The sequence below is a fragment of the Centruroides vittatus genome, unplaced genomic scaffold (assembly GCF_030686945.1).
Source record: "Centruroides vittatus isolate TY-2023 unplaced genomic scaffold, ASM3068694v2 contig_563, whole genome shotgun sequence".
Taxonomy (NCBI): domain Eukaryota; kingdom Metazoa; phylum Arthropoda; class Arachnida; order Scorpiones; family Buthidae; genus Centruroides; species Centruroides vittatus.
The window spans coordinates 846985-864731 of NW_027122334.1; the positions used below are offsets into that span (position 1 = coordinate 846985).

Sequence of the window (17747 nt, forward strand, 5' to 3'; positions counted from 1 at the left end):
GCATTTGATGATAATTTATTTGCAATTAAACAAAATAAAATTAGGATTGTATTAATAAATCTAATTTTCTTAATTTTGATCTTTAAAGTCACACCTCATTCTATATTTGAGATCGTCTTATACGCGAGTAAATACAGTATTTTACGTATAACGTTTATTCAAAGAAAATTATGCAATATACATTGTTAAGGAGCATGAATCATCATCATCTTTTCTTCTAGCATGGAATTAACCAAGCTGGAATGCAAATTCGATTTGCAGAAAACAAAAAAAAAATTACAGATAATAGCATGATGGAGCATGCGCACAATCTGGGACTTCCCCTCTCCTCATCACTTGTTATGTGAAACTTTGTTCATTAAGTGAGTCATTTTTTAAAAATTTGATGTGCTCATTATGCGAGGTGCTCATTAAGTGAGGTTCCACTGTACAAGGTCTTTATAATTAAAGTTTCACTTTGAAATGGCCATAAAAGGAAACTATTGGACAAAATGTTATGAAACTTGGTAATAGTTTACAGGAAGTCATGGGATTTTATTTCCCCCCAAAAAATAGTTCAAAAACTCATCACCAGAGGGAAATGGAGCTGTATGCAATATTGTTAAATGAAAAATAAGGCATGAAGACATTGGTTGAAAATGAAAATGAATAATTTGGCAGAATTGAAAAGTACAGTACACTGACATGCCCATAACATTCCTCCTGATATGCTAAGAGTTACTGTTGAGAACACAGTAATGTAATTTAACTTGCTTTCAGAAAATGCCACATTGAACATGCTTTGTATCACATTTTACAAACAATTAAAAACATTTTAAACTGATGTCTTCATGTCTTATTTCATTTAACAATATTGCATACAGTGCCATTTCCTGCTGGTGGTGAGTTTTAAACTAGTTTTTCTTTTGCAGAAAATAAAATCCCATGACTTCCTGTAAACTGTTACCCTGTATATATATATATATATATAAAATATTTTGCTTGTATCTGCATAATCATAAATTATATTATTTTAATAATAATAAAATATAATCAAATAGCTAATATTTTTTTCTATTTTTATGACCATTGGCTTTTTTAATTAAATTTTATCATCACATGTATTTACATAATTCATAGCATTTTAAAAATAGAAATATATTTTAAAAAGTTTTTCTGAAAAGAGGCATAAAAAATCAGTTTTTTTCAATTTTATCATTATTAACATAATTTTTTATCTTTCTTTATTAGAAGTACTATTAACAAAGTTAATGTAGATCTTATGGCAAAAAAAAAGTGGATTGTATTTCTCACCAAATAATTATTGTTTTTCATTATATTTTTGCTTTAATTTTAAATCTGCTGGTGTTTTTATCAGATCATCAGTTAAGCAGCAATGAGCCTTGACAGTATTCTAATTGGAGTTGACACAGAATTATCAGATGCTTGTCTTGATTATTGTTTTACCTACCCAGAGTCTGATGTCTCAGTCTGGTCATAGATTCAGATTCTTTAACATAATTATCAAAAGTCAAGTGCATCTGTATCCTGAATCGATATCACTAACCTTTTCTGTTGTTAATTATTTATCTATTTGTTTATTATTTTGTATAGATTAAAAATAAAAAGAGAATTAGCAAAAAGAAAGCATCTAACCACAAAACAAAACCAAATCAAGAAAAACTAGTGGCTTTACAAGCCACTAGTTTTTCTTGATTTGGTTTTATTGAACAGCTATTGTTCTTGAAAGTGGGACTAATAATGCTGGAGGAGGAGGAGGAGAAGGAAGAATATTTTAATTTAGTTTTTTTTTTTCAGATTAGATACTCAATAGAAATATACAGACATTATACTTTTTCTTTTTTCATATAGTGTAACAGTTACAAAATAATTTATTCATAATAAATAAATTAACATTAGACAACTAATTCTAAAAAATATTTGATTGTTATAACATTTATTATCATTGATAAAATAAATAAAATGTGAAAAAAATTTTAATAACAATTGGCCCTAACAGATTAAACTTAAAACTATTAAATGTATTACTGGCAGTAACATTTACAAGAATATAAGTTATAATTATTTGTATTATGTGTTAAAATATAAATTTTGTTGTTTGTTTAATATCATATGCAGACATAGCATTAATATGTTAGCCAGAACATGTAATTTATTATTGGAATTAATTTTTCATTGATTAAGTAATAACTAAGAATTGAAGCACTTTCAAAAACTTCAGCTTTTCAATTGTAATAATTCATCAATATAATTTGAATAGTTAATGTTAAAAAAATGTGTAGCTAGAAAAACATGATAATATTATTTTAAAAATACAGTAAAATACTAAAATTTTATTAATCCAAATGTTATTTTATCTCAACACTTTTTTAAAAACTGTTAAGTGAATTGAAAAATATGTTAAAATGTGTTATGTGAAAATAATAATGGCTTTTTCTATTCAAACTATATCTGAAATAATAATTAATTTATGTAGCAAGTATCAAATTAGCACAAGTTAATCATGCACAGTATGTCACACTTGATCTTCATTCAGATATATTTTTTTATGTTGCCTTATCACACTTAGGTTTTTGGTTCAGATTTACAATACAAATTTAATTTACAGTAAGTTGTCTTTTATTTAATGTCATTGCAAAGCACAATCAATTATATCAAACATAAAATTTTTTTTATTTTAAATATTCCTATCTTTTTTCCATATTCCATTTTCTTTTTCAAGTTTATTTTTCAAATATATTTTTATTCTTTTACACTTTATTTTAGAATGTTTTGAAATTCATTCTACAAATTTTTTATATTTAAATTTTTATTGTAATTTAAATTTTTATTGTAATTTTATTTCTTATATATTTTACTTTGCAATTTTGTATCTTTGATCTTTGTATTTGTTTTCTTATATTTGTATTTTTTTATTGGATTTTCTTTGTTAAATTGGAGATAGTTATCACCAGTCCTAATGGATTTACTGTAACAGAGAATAAAGAATAATGTCACATTTGACATCAATGATGTATTTGTATATATTAATGATATTTGTATGAAACTTATTTATGTGACATGTATGCTGTGATATACAAATATACAAATGATGTGATATACAAATGAAAATGTAAAATGGTGAATCTTTCAGTAGGAGATATATCAAAAAAGTAAGGATTGAATTGCCATTGTAGGAAAATCTATTGTTAGTTTTCTAATAATAGTAAATTTATCAATAAACTGTTAAATGTAATATTGATTTCTTTATTAAGCAAAATCATAAATAACAAAAATAAATCAAAGGAATTTCAAAACTTATTTTAGATTAATGCTTTTTAAGCACTTAGATTTCATCTTTTACATTGAAAACAGAATCAAATAGAAACTGTTGAACAGCTATTGTTCTGAAATTCAAAAATTTTTTAAAATCTTAATGTATCATATCAATTTTGATATAAAAAAAAGTACAAATATTTTAAATGTAATAAAGAAACATAATAAATTAAAAACAAAAGAACACGAAGTGATGAAAATACAATAAACAAACCAAAATAAAAAAAACAAATACAGGTATCCCCCATATAACTTGGCATGTCTACAACACAGTTTTGCTCTAACATGATTTGAAAATTGACAAAATCCCCCATACAACACTGTTTCCTGTTTTACTCTAACAAGGTTTGAGAATTTGGGAAATCCTCCACACAAAATTTCACTACTTTTAAGTGCAAACTCTTTTATTCGATATTTTTTTTTATTCAAGTAAGCATGCAAAACATGCATGTTATCTCAAATTTGCTTACTGATTTTAGAATATTGAAATTTTTAATTATGTGCCTTTCAATAGGTTTAATGAAAACTGATAGTGCAATTTTTTCTTCCTTGTCCTAGCTTCCCTGTCAACCAAGTGTTGTTGTTGCTTTCAGATTTTAGCATTCAAGATTGTCACTGTGTTTTGTTTTTATAAATTAATCTTTGTATTTAGTAAAGTTTATTTAAACATTTTTAGGTGAGTGTTTTTAACCTTTTTAAAATCATAGGTAAGTAATTGTTCATAAAAATGATGAATGAAATACAGTGGCATCTTGATACTCGAACAATTCAGTATTTGAATACAAATTCTGGAAAAAATTGCTCAGTCCTGAATCGAACAAACACAACCCATCAGAACAAATTTTTGATTAATAACATTTTTATTTTGTCATACATAAAAAATTTTTATGGTAAAAATAAAAAAAAAAATGAACATATTGCTATATTGCTGATATTTCTGATTGAGAGCGACAAAAAAGTTCAGAAGATGACAGTACTTTGTAAAAAGAAAATGCCCTCATTTAACTAAAATTAATATTAATCTGTAATACAGTACTTGTAATTGTGAATGTTAGTTAATTATTGATTGGAAATAAATTATTAATTGCTATAATAAATATATTTCTCTTAGTAAGGAAAAAATAGTATGCTTTGTTAACTTTTGGAACCTAACCCCATGGTTTGTATTAGTCCTTTGTTTTGTATAGCATGGATTTGCATAGCATGGCATTTTTTTGGAACCTAACTATTATGTTATATGAGGAATATTGGTATTATCTCTTCAGTAACAGTTTATATGATGTTTGTGTATGGAGAATATGTGTTATTGATAAATTTAATTCTCCCTAAATATTGCAATTCTTTTAGAATTCTATATAGACTAATTTTGATGGAAAGTGTAACTAAATGGTTGAGTAAATATTTTTGATTATAAAAGTATTCAAACTGACTATCTTTATTATTTTTTTCAGATAAAATAAAACTTTATCATCATGTTTTGCTTATTATGAACAGAAAAGAATCTTGTTCTATTTTTTATTATATTTTACCTCATTAAATTAATTTTAAAAATTTAAGTAAACTTGATAATTAGATTTGTTAATAATAAAAAATTTCGATTTTTCAAATAACTTTTCATGAATAAATTTAAAATAAAAGTTTTAGTTTTAAAGAAATAAACTTAAGCTGAATTTATTTTACATTAATTTAAAATTCTATTTTCAGTTAATGCAAAGTTCTGCTATAGAAAATCAACAAACTGTTCTATTAATTGAAGACTATCAGTTATTAAAATCAGAATTTCTTGAAATGATTAATAGTTTATTGGCATCAGGTGAAATACCTGGCCTATACAATTCAGAAGAATTTGAATCACTAATGAATCCATTGCGTAATCAAGCATCAGAAGAAGGATGGCGTGGATCTCTTTTGGATTATTTTTCTTTTAGTAATTAATAATTTACTAAATTGTTTAAAAAAGTAGAATTTTAAATTTCATTTTTATTTATTAATTTATTATCATGTTAATTAACACTATTAAAATATTACAATAATTTATTTACTTTAGTTTCAACAGTGAATTAATTCAGAATAATAATAAACAAAATTAAGTTTTAAAATTTAGACATTTATTTTAATAAATCTAAATTTTTAATAAGATTTTTATAGAGTTAATTAATGATTATCAATTTCAAATATTTATTTGTCAATATCAATTAAATTATCAATAATATATCTTAATTAGTATTACAAAAACAGAATTCATATAGAATAACTATTATTGAAAGTAGATTGAACAATTTTTCATTTAAATACATTAAAAAAATGCATATAAATGGAAAAAGTTGTTCAATTTACTTTAGTAGGCATTTCATGTTACAGCATAGTAAATATAGTATATTTCAAAGGTCATATAGAATATACTTGGAATCCAACATAATGCAGACAGAACTCATGGTCCAAAACCTCAGCCTATGTTCTATCAAATTAATAATTTTGACACACCAATACTTACCAGCACTGATTGTTCAATATGCAAATGGACAAAAACCTGTTGTTATAATTACTGTATACTTCATTTTAAAATATGTGTATATAAATAAAAATTTTAAATATTTTAATAATATTTCATATTTAAATTTTCTAGAACACATAACAAAATTATGTAAAACTGACAAAGATTAACTTCAAAAAACAAAAAAAACACTGATTTTATACAGGATTTTTTGTAAGTCACACAACACAGGAGATAGTGCAGAGAAGCATCATGTGATTGTGGACAAAGCATTAGGGGCCAGCGTATAGTGTAGTAAACTTATGGCACACAAGTTGAAATCATCTGGCACATAACATATCATAAGATTTTGATTTATCATCTGTCTTTTTCACAGATAATTGATCTTGGTTTCATAAAAAAGCAAATCATTCTTTTTACATATTAAAAATAATAAATAATTATGATACATTATGATACTTTATCTCTGTCTAGGATCATTTAGGGACTTTTTCATACTCATTTTGGTTGGGTTCAATTAGTCTACAATAGGGAACCAAATGGCAAGAGACAGGGCCTGAAATATTCAAGTCAAACAACTCATGAAAATTTCTGAATATTCTACTTGAACTCAAACCTAAGTTCCTCAGAGCAATAAGCTGAGCTTGTTAAGTTCTTGTTTAGTCATCCATCTGTAGGCTTAATAGTGGTGACCAAACTTTTCAATTGATGGCTAAATTGCATATAATTTGTTGGTAGATAGGCCACAAATATTTTATACATTCTGTATATGCAAAAAGTAGGCTTAAATCATAATACATGTTTATCTGGATGTTTGTGGGCTAGATTATCATGTGCCACATGCCAGATTTGACCTAGGGTCATAATTTTTGCACCACTGATCTATACTTTTGTATTATGTATAGCTTCAAGAAAAATAAGATTTTGAAAATTTGATTTCAATACCAAAAAAAAATATAATTTATCAATAATAATTATAATTATTAAAAATTCCTATAGCCTTACTGAAATTTTTTCAACCTGTATAGAAAATATAAATTAGTATTTTTAAATATTTTTTTTAATTTGGGTATCATAAAATATTGCTTTTTTTTGTTTTATAATTAATTGTTGACAAATGTTTCAGTAACAATAAATCATATGTATTTTATATAATCCATCTGAATCATAATTTCCATTTGCCATTTAAATTTTCTAAACTAAAACTTCATTTATATAATGTGTCTGAATAGCTTTATAAAAAGTATTACATTAATTAAAGCAGGATGAAGTTTTTAATTTCAATATTATATTTTAATAACTTATGAAATCAATCTATTTTTATTTAAGAATAAGATATAAAATTTAAATTTTGAATAATACTTATTAACAAATTACCTTAACTAATATTATATATAAAATTATGTAAAAATTATGAAAATTCAAAAACTTAAAAAGTTCAGATTCTTAAATTTATTTTATACAATATAAAAAATCTTTAACACTACTTTAAAATTTTAGTTATATTAAAAAGTACTTTTAAAATAATTTTAAATTACACAGAAAATATTAATAATTTTAAAAAATTGTTTATATTTTTCAGAAGTTAAAAAAAATCTTCATATTGTTTTAGTAATGGATTTTACCAGTTCTGATTTTCATTTACATTGTGAAGGAAATCCTTCTTTGTATAAATATTGCAGTGTTCAGTGGATGGATGAATGGTGTGAAGAATCTATGAAAAAGGTTGTTTTTTATATTAATTTTAATATTTTTTATATCAAATAAAACAAAATAATTATCTTGAAATTATTTAAATTTAAAGTTATAATTAAGAAAATATAAAAAGTTATTGTATAAAATAATTAATTATAAAGGTATAAAAGTATTAACATTTAAAAATAATTTTTAAATCAGATTTTTCTATGAAGAATTTACTAAGATGTAAGATTGTATATTCAGTGAAACTCATGTAATAATTTTTCAGAATTCACATTCAACAAGAGGTACTCTTTCATATAGGAATATGCATTTTGGGCATTTTTCCTTTTTCAGTTCCTTTAATTTTATTTATGTAAAATTAATTTAAAATTTATTAAAATGTTATAAAGTAAAAATTTATTCTTCCTACTTACAATCTTTAAGAAGTTGCTATTTAACATAACATTCAATATAATATTTTATAACATTCAAATTTTTTTTATACATTATGGTTTACAGTAGCCTTATTTCTTTTTTCTTCCTAATAACAGAATGAACATTAATCGTAATTCTATAAAATATTAGATACACTGGCTTTACTTATATTTTATATTACAACATTTATCCAAGACAAAAAATTACGATACACATAATAATAATAATCAATCAATCAATCAATCAATCAATCAAATATTCTTTAATTGTAATAGGCATAACCTGTTACAAAGGGAGTTATGTTTTCAACAATCAGTTCTTCTCAATTAATCAATACATAATAATAATAATATTGTTGAATCATGTTAGATATTTTGCAAAATAAATCTATTTTAGAATCATAAATTAGTATTAATCTTTTAATTAATAATTTTATTATTTTATAACAGATGGATTTAATTATTTTACTGTTGACTAGCTTAACAATACATATATGTTATGATACTAAAAATATTATACAATGAGTATTAAGCTCCTAATTAATTTTTTAATAAATAGCTGAAGATAAAGCAATGAAATTTTCTGAAATCATTTCTGAAATCATTAAAAATTGATTATTTGGTTTTTGTAAGTTTTCTGTTATAATGAATATTAATAAATATGTATTTATGATAAAAATGAGCATTCTGAACTCAATATCTTGTGAAGGATTTTACAATTTTTTATAAAAAAGTTTTATTTTTTTCAGTTTTGTAATTTTGATTTTTAATTTTTATCTCAGTAAATCTAGTGTTTTCATTAGAAAAACATTCAAATATTAAAAGTTAATCAAATGAAAAATGCAAATTTAAAATTAGAAAACTTAACATACAGATGATTCATATTGCATAGTTGTCAAAATTCAAAATTTACTTTTATTAATTTACATTTTCATTTTAAAGTTAGTGCTAAAATTGAAAATAATTATTGAAAATTATATTTTTTAAGATTCCATATGAGCTTCTAGCAAAAGATTCTGACAAATATAGAATTGGAGATGATGATAAAAGTTTCGTTGATGAAGAATTTCTTGATAATTTTGTAAAATTGCATAAGCTTTGTGAAAAGAGCATAGCAACACCTCGTCGTTACATGACATTTGTTCAAAATTTTTTTGCTGTCTTTCAAAGTAAAAAGTTGCTTATAACAAAAAGAAAAGATCATCTTCAGGTAAGATAAACTTTTATTATATTTTATTTACATTATTTTCATAAGCATTCTTTATTATTTAATATTATTTATAAAACAGGATAATTAAGATAATAATAAGTCTAAAGTTATTATCATAAATTATTCTTTCAAAATAGGTAAAATCTTGTAATTATTAATAATCTACAAATATAATAATTTTTAATTATTATATGACATGATTATTATATAAAAAATCGGTATTATTATTATTATTTATATATTAATAATTTCAATGATCAAATGGTAATACATTGGTTTGCTCCTGGAATATAGTATTTTATTTTGTATATTTCTATTTTCACTTTTATTATTTAAAACATAACAGTCATTATATGATATATTTTATTCTGTAAATTTTTAATAATTTTCTGTTTACATTTAATCATTGCAAAGAACTGAATGTAATTCTTTGTAAACATAAAAAATACTATACTAATACTTTTTATATTTGATACATAAATAGTATATTGTTTTTAATGATTTTTAAAAATTAATGAAGTGATTTTTAATGATACTTAATTTTAATTTTTAATAGTTTAAATTTAGATAGACTATTTTATTTTAAATTTAAATACATCTTTATTATATAAAATTCATTATGTAGAAAATAATTTTATTTATAGGCTGGTGTTTCTAAATTGAATGAAGCTAGATCACTTGTTGATAATTTAAAATCTAAAGCAGCTGAACAAACTAAACTGTTAGCTGAGAAGCAAGCTGAAGCTGATGATGCATTGAAACAAATTACTTCTAGTATGTCAGTAAGTAAATAATATTTTATTTATCTTCTATATTTAAGGGCAGAACAAAACAGTCTTCATAAAACTGAATTTCTTTATTTACATATTTAAAAATCATCCAATTTTATACATATATTTGTTTTTTTATTTTAAAAATATCTTATATAATTTATATACTTTATGCATCCTTATGTATAAGTAACAACAATTCTATTAAAGTAACAGAAACATGATAAATCCACAATAAAATAAAACAAAAATAAATAAAAATTTAATTATAAAATTTTATTAAAAGTTAATTATGAAAGATAAAATTTTAAGATACAAAATAATTTGTACGTATCAGTTTTATATGCTCTTATTTGAGTAGAAATACAGTATGTATTTCTACTCAAATAAGAGCATGCTCTTAAATGCGAAAATTGTTTGTTTTTAGGTTTTTGAAACACATGTCCTGCTTTACTTATAAGAGCATGATCTTATTTGTGCCAGCTTGTTTTGGCTTATAAGAACACTGCATTGCTGTGTCAATGTAAATTAAATGTAAACATACTGATATAGTAACTACAAGGTCTGTTCAAAAAATACACGGACTGACGTCATAAAACAAAATGTACTTTATGTAGAAGTTACATGTCTGGGTTCCCTTCAAAGTACTCTCCTTCCCAACGCACACACTTATCCCAATGGTGTTTCCACTTGTTGAAACAGTCCTGGTATGCTTCTTTTGTAATGTCCTTCAGCGCCTTCGTCGCATTTGCCTTAATCTCGGGAATCATCTCAAATCTTCTTCCTTTCAAGGGTCTTTTGAGTTTGGGGAGCAAGAAAAAGTCACAAGGAGCAAAGTCAGGTGAGTAGGGGGGTGGAAAAGAACAGTGATCGAGTGTTTGGCCAAAAACTCAAGAGTTCTGAGGGCTGAATGGACTAGAGCATTGTTGTGATGGAGAAACCAGTTACCACTCCTCCACTTTCTGGCCTTTTGCTATGGATGGCATCCCTCAGACGTTTCAGAACTTCAATGTAGTAAGTCTGGTTCACTATGGAGTCTTGGGGAGGTACTCGTGGTGTATGGAGTACTTGGGGAGGTACTATGCCCTTAGCATTAAAGAAAACTGTCAGCATCACCTTGACATTGGATCAAACCTTGGCGAGCTTTTTTGGGTCTGGGGGACGTTTCACCCACCCACTGGGACGATTGGACCTTCTTTTCACTGTCATAATCATAAACCCATCATCACCTGTTATGATCCTTGTAGATTTTCCAAGTTTAACACAAAATTTCACAGCAAGTCGTTGCTCCTTCAGATCATTCATTCTGAAATCCGACAAGTAAAAAATTGCACTTCACTAAAAACCGCGTAGCTAATCAACAAATAAAGATATCTGTAATTGGGAAATGGCTTTATCACCAGACGATCTGTACAAACCTAGAGACACCAAGTGGATTTCCCTGGAACCAACTGGAGCTGCACAATTCAAATAGTCTGCATATTTTTTGAACAGACCTCGTATTTGGTGACATCACTTTGGTAACCATTATTAAAGGTTTGATAATAATCAATATTAGAGGTTAAATATTGTAAAAGTTTTTTTTATTAAATAATAAGGTTTTGTAAGGTACAGTACAATGTTGCCCATCTATAAGAGCATGCTCTTATACTAGGATATAAGGCAAATATAAACCATTTTAGTTTTGTCTGTTTTTTGAAATTTATTCTGGTTTTAATAGGAGCTGTTTTGGTACTCCAAAAGATCTTTTTGGGCTAACTAAAATTTCTGTATTTTAATTTATTAGTATCTAATAATAGGTAGTAATAAAATTATTATTTCGGAATTAATTTCTAATAAAAGTTTTATTTTATACAAAATTATTTTATTTTATATTTTTCATATATTTTATTGATTCAAATATTTGTATGGCAGTTTATATTTCTTTCTTTAAAGTGACTTGCATACTAGCTTTCTCTGTTTATCATATTTTATTATTTTAATAATTTCAATTGATTTTAGTTAGGAAGTTAAAATTATTTTATTTAAAAAGTCAGATGTTTCAGATTATAACAATAGATTGTTATATTATTTTTCTATTTTATAAACATTACATTTTCAAGTAAAGTTATATTTTTAATTCTATTATATATTTCATTATCAAATGCATAATAATAAATTAGCACAATAAATTAAAAAGTTGATTTTTACACAATATTACAGTTATATTGTGTAAAAACTAAATTTTTATTTATTGTACTAATTTATTACTATGCATTTGATAATGGAATATATAATGGAATTAAAAATATATCATTGAGTTCTTAAGTTTTGAAATAATAATATTGAGAATTAGTTAAATTTCTATAAAAATACTCTTTAAAATAAAATTCTTTTCAAATGAATAATTTAAAGCAGTTTTTAAATGTTTCATAATGTATTCCAGAGTACAAGTGATCAAAAAACAGAAATGGAAAATTTGAAATCAAAAATTGAAGAAGAAAACAAGAAAATAGCTAAAAGGAAAAAAGAAATTGAAAAAGAAATGGCAGAAATTGAACCAATTGTCCAAGAAGGTATTTAATTAAATTAAGTTTTATTTTTTAAATCATATAAACATTTCAATAGATGGAAAGGAATTCTTGAGTTTTCTTTAATATACTGATCAATAAAAAATTAATAATTTTCCCAATGAAATTTTTTGATGAGAGTATAAACAATTGAATTATTAAAAACAATGAATATTTGTCTTGATGATTATTGTGGGAACTGGGGACTCCGGTCCAACCCCATTTCACATTCAAGATGAAAATGTAAAAAGAAAAATCAGAGAAATTTTTTTCTAAGAGTCTTAGAGAAATTTTTCTTAGCTGGAGTCAGGACTCGGAGAAATTTTTCTCTGGCTAAGATAAATTTAACCTCATCCTAACTCATGATTTTGACTTTCTCAAAGAGAAAAAGTATGTTAAAAATTAGCCGGAATTTTTTTTTTATCATGTTATCAATGATTTAACTTAAACCCTCCTAAAAAATTTAAGTTTAAGTTAAATCATTGATAACATGGAATATGTGGGAATTGTGGGCTGATGATAGAGTTAGGCACTAATAAAATTTAACAGTAATAATTAAAGATAAATTTATTAATATGGGATGGACAAAACTGTTATACAAATATGTTAATTATAGTTAATTATACAAAAATATTATATCAAAGAAATAAACCTCTAAACATAAATGATTCTAAAAGGAAATAAGATGAACAACAATTCTTTATAACAATTCCTTCCAAGAGAAAGTGTTTATAATTAAATACAGAGGACGCTTTTTACCTGTTTTACATTCTTTTACGGAGGCAGGAGCCTCAAAAGAAAGGTCGTCTCCGAGAGACTGTGAATTCTAAAGGACTGTTGATGGTGTGAACGGCGGAAGTAAAGACAAGACAAAGTTCCAACTTTGTAAAGTCGTATTTATATTTTATATTTATTAACTGTTTATAATTAATTCATTTTACCTGTTGAAAATTCTTTGGATGAGACACAAAGCATTCCTTTATCTATCTTGTCTTGTCTCGGTGGGAGAACGAATGAAAGCCATATAATTGGGAATGCAAATCTTACACGAGTAGAGAACTGGGGAGATGGACAAGAGTGAGAGTGTTGGTAAAAAGTGCATTTGAAAGTGACCGCTCACCTTATGTACAAAGATTCCATGTAATTAGATTATTGGAAATAAGCCCTCCATGCTTCTGATGCATGACGGAAGTTGGGCAGTCTTGAGGATGGAGTATGAGACATCTCACACAAACTATCACTTTTGGTGAACTAAATTGCTTTTCTCCAGTTGGAAAGGAAGTTCTTTTTTAATTTTTAGATAGATAATTTTTTATCAAAATAATTTTAAATAAATATTTTAACAAAATAACTAAAATTAAGCTCTCAATTCCAGATTATCACATTATGGAGAAATTATAGCAATAGACATAATCATTAGAAATAGAGATTTTTGAATAATTGAGGCTTATTTTATTTCGATATCACATTTGTAAATATGCTAAAAAATTTAATTTGCTTATTCAAATACAAATCATAATCTGTGACAAAATAAATGAATATCCAAGATAAATTGTTTTCAACATCTTCCAAAATTTCATTAAACATAGCAATTATTTAAATTAGTAAAAATGGTTTTATTTACTGAAAATATATATTTAACTTGAATTTCAACTAATTTTTAGTATTTAAAACAATGCAAATATGTCATTTTAAATATTGCTTGATCTGTCAAAATTGCTATAAAAGTTCAAATTCAGTTTGAACAGTGATTTATATTTATTAGGAAGCTGAAGTTGTTCTAAAACAGGATGAAAATGTTTATTCATGGTAAATTTAAATAGTTGGCTATCTGAAATTAGCATTTAATACGGATAAGATAATAAAATAATAATTTAGTTCATTACTTAAATTTCCAATGATCACATATAAGTTATATCTAAAGTTACATCTTTTATAAAACTATTTAATTGGTTTACTCTTATGAATAAATGATTCTACATAAAATAATTTATTTTTGGATTGTAATAATTTTAATTAAAATTACTATATTTATTAAATAAAAAAATTTTATATTTTGAAATAACTAATAAACAATCTAATATAGTAATAATAATCCACACTAAGAAATTTTTTTATTCCATTTATTTATATTTTCTTATATTCACAGAGTTAATTTACTGTAATATAACTTGATATAAACATTAGACTAATAAATTTTAAATTTATTGTATTTTTAAAGCTAAAGCTGCAGTAGGGAATATACGATCAGAAGCATTGTCAGAAATAAGATCTTTAAGAGCTCCACCAGATATCATTAGAGATATTTTAGAAGGTGTTCTGCGATTAATGGGTATTTTTGATACATCATGGGTAAGCATGAAAAGGTATGAAAATCAAAAAGTACAGTAAAATAGATATTTAATAAAAAATTTTCTATGATTTTTTAGTTTTAAAAATTATTAATATAATATAATTTTAATGTCTTTAATCCATTTGTTCTTTGAAACTTATCAAATTAGCAAAATTTTATTCATTCATTGATTTTAAATGTAACAGATTTTTGAAATATTGACTATAACAGAGGAATAATAAAAATAAATATGGAAATAATAAACATGTTTTAAATCATTTTTCCTGCTTTTGATAACTGATACTTCTAAGCAATTGTCTAAAGCATGGAATCTGTAGAATTAAAATATAATCAAAAATTTTTTAGTTATACTCAATTTTTTTATAACATAACATACGCATACACACACACACACACACACACACACACACACACACACACATATATATATATATATATAAAATTTCCTAATGTAATATAACCTAATAGAACTAAACCACAAGAACAGATTAATTTTATTTAGGAAAAGAATATATTTCTTACTAGACTATATATATCCTTTGGTCCCTTCACATGCTTTTTTAGAGACAATAACAAGTCTATGGTGGAACTGACCTTTAATTGGAGGCTACTGTCCCCCATCCAATGTAAAAGAGTTAAAGAGTCCTCTAGCAGTAGCACACAATTCTTAAAAAATAATAATTACATTAAAAATTGCCAGGACAAATTCACATTTAGGAAAAGAATATATTTCTTATGAATGAATTTTATGTCTGGTCAACACTACGTCTAGAGTAAAAAGTGAGAATCTTTCTCTTCCTCTGCCCCAGACCAAGACATTCCTTCTTCTTTGTGACCTCTGAGTTCTCAGAATTTCTGACGAGAGCAGAAATGAAGTTAATGGGGAGGTTCTTTCGAGTAACAGATGTTAGACTTTACTTACACCTAAGTAGTAATAACTTTTTTTTCCTTTTAGCTTTCTTTCTAAACGAGGTGTAAAAGAAGAAATCATATCTTTTGATGCCCGCAAAATAACTCCTGAAATAAGATATAGTGTTGATCAATTGCTTTCAAAGAATCATGAATCTTTTGATCCTAAGGTAAACCTATACTATTTAATTTCTGTGCTTTTAAGTTGCAATAAAAATATAGATATGAAAAACTTATTAAAATTTAATAGTTAATTATTAATGTACTTAAAAAATTGAAAAATAAGAAATTTTTCATTAACTTTGTCTTAAAAAGTATAAAATATTTTCAGTAAAATAGTGTTTAATTTATAACAGTTTTGAAAGCAAAGATTAATTACATGGACTTAGATTTAATAAAATTTAAAACATATTCTAGAAAATTTAGTTTGGATGAATTAGTAAAGTAATTCTTCAGGTGTGGATTTACATGTATAATGAATTTTATAAATCTCAAAAAGATGTAGAATAAATTGAGGAAAAACTCATCAGTAATTTTTAGTAAATTATAATATGAACAAAGTATGTAAATCATTTATATGCATTTTTACACATTTTATATTTAATATAATGATTTCAGCTTATTGTTCAAATAGAAAGAGCAATGCATAAAAAACAGAAAGTGTGTGTATACCAAGCAAACATGTTTCAAGTGAAATGTCTTTGTATTTTCTTACTGAAAATGTACTAAAATAGTGTCGTTTAGCTCTCTTCTCAGATAGTTTATCTGCTTGAATTTGAGAATATTCTCAAGCTCTCTCTTCTTTTATCCTAGTCATAAACAATAGCATAGTTGGGAAGTAGGAAGGGCAGTTTGCCCCAGGTGACACTTTTGGTCTACTGCAAAGAAAAGTAAAATTTTTAGTAGGGATAATACAAGATGCCAGACAATTTCATTTTCCACAAAAAAATACTACTTGTCAGAAATTTCCAACAATAGTAAGGATGCTGTATTGTTGCATAGATTAGATGTTGTGTGTTCACTCTGTTGAGTAAGAAATGCAGTGGGTTTTCTTCCTTCTAGGATTTGTAAAAGTTTGGAGAGTATATTGTTTTGTCTGGCTGTGGCCTGCTTTATTGTGACAAGTTGTTCCTACAGATTGTCAGCTGGAGCAGATTGGAGCGCAGCCTGACAGGGCCGACCGTGAAGTTGATTCTGAGTATAGGTTGACTGTTGTGTCACTGTTCTATAAGATCCTTGAGTATTATCAGTCAGAGGATGCACGACCACTCGGGTGTCCTTTTGCAAACAGTTGTACTGACGTTGGTATTTCAATATGTTCTTTTCATGCTGTATTCTGGGACATTGAGGTGAGGAGAATAAGTGATCACCATTGCAGTTTATGCAACGAGTTGTCTCTGCTACACATTCTGTGTCATATTGTGGGTCCCTGCATCATTTACATCTTAGGATACCTCTCTACAAAATTTTTGTGTGCCCCAACTTCCCATATTGCTGACAGTCAGGACATTCCTCATAAGGTTTCATGCAATATGCCATCAGATATAGATGCAGATGACATGGGAATTCGGTTGTAACTAGAGATATTTGAATTGTTCTGGTTGGAATCATCTGACCGTCTTGTTTGCGGCTAAACCATTGTATATTAATTGGAAGTTGGCCATCTTCTTTTAGTAGTTGATAGATTTCCTCTGTGTGCAGCTCCATAGGGATGCCTTTTACTATGCCCGCACAAGCATAAGAACCTCTACTGAGGCTGACACACATGACTTGGTTGGTTTTTTTTAATTTGACTTTTATCACCTGACAATGTATAAATTTCAAACATGATAATTGCTCAAAAATGAGTAAAAATGTTGAAACAAATTTATTAACAATGAGAAAAGTTGAATTGCTCTTTATAAAAACCAAAGCATGCTTGCTCTGCTTAATACAATAGATTACACCAAGGCAATAGTGAATTAAAAGGAAAATTAGTTAGAGTAGTTGAAACTAAACAGGTAGTTAACATATAGTAATTTAATTACTAAATT

General features: G+C 25.5%; 1 protein-coding gene across 1 annotated transcript in view; it reads left to right on the forward strand.

Annotated features, from left to right (window-relative positions):
* The window catches only part of btv (beethoven), a 239088-nt gene that overhangs the window by 159768 nt on the left and 61573 nt on the right, over positions 1 to 17747 (forward strand). The window contains 7 exon segments of the mRNA XM_067274747.1: positions 5020 to 5242; positions 7392 to 7534; positions 8912 to 9133; positions 9778 to 9915; positions 12329 to 12458; positions 14674 to 14818; positions 15761 to 15884. Coding sequence (XP_067130848.1) covers positions 5020 to 5242; positions 7392 to 7534; positions 8912 to 9133; positions 9778 to 9915; positions 12329 to 12458; positions 14674 to 14818; positions 15761 to 15884 — 1125 coding nt within the window.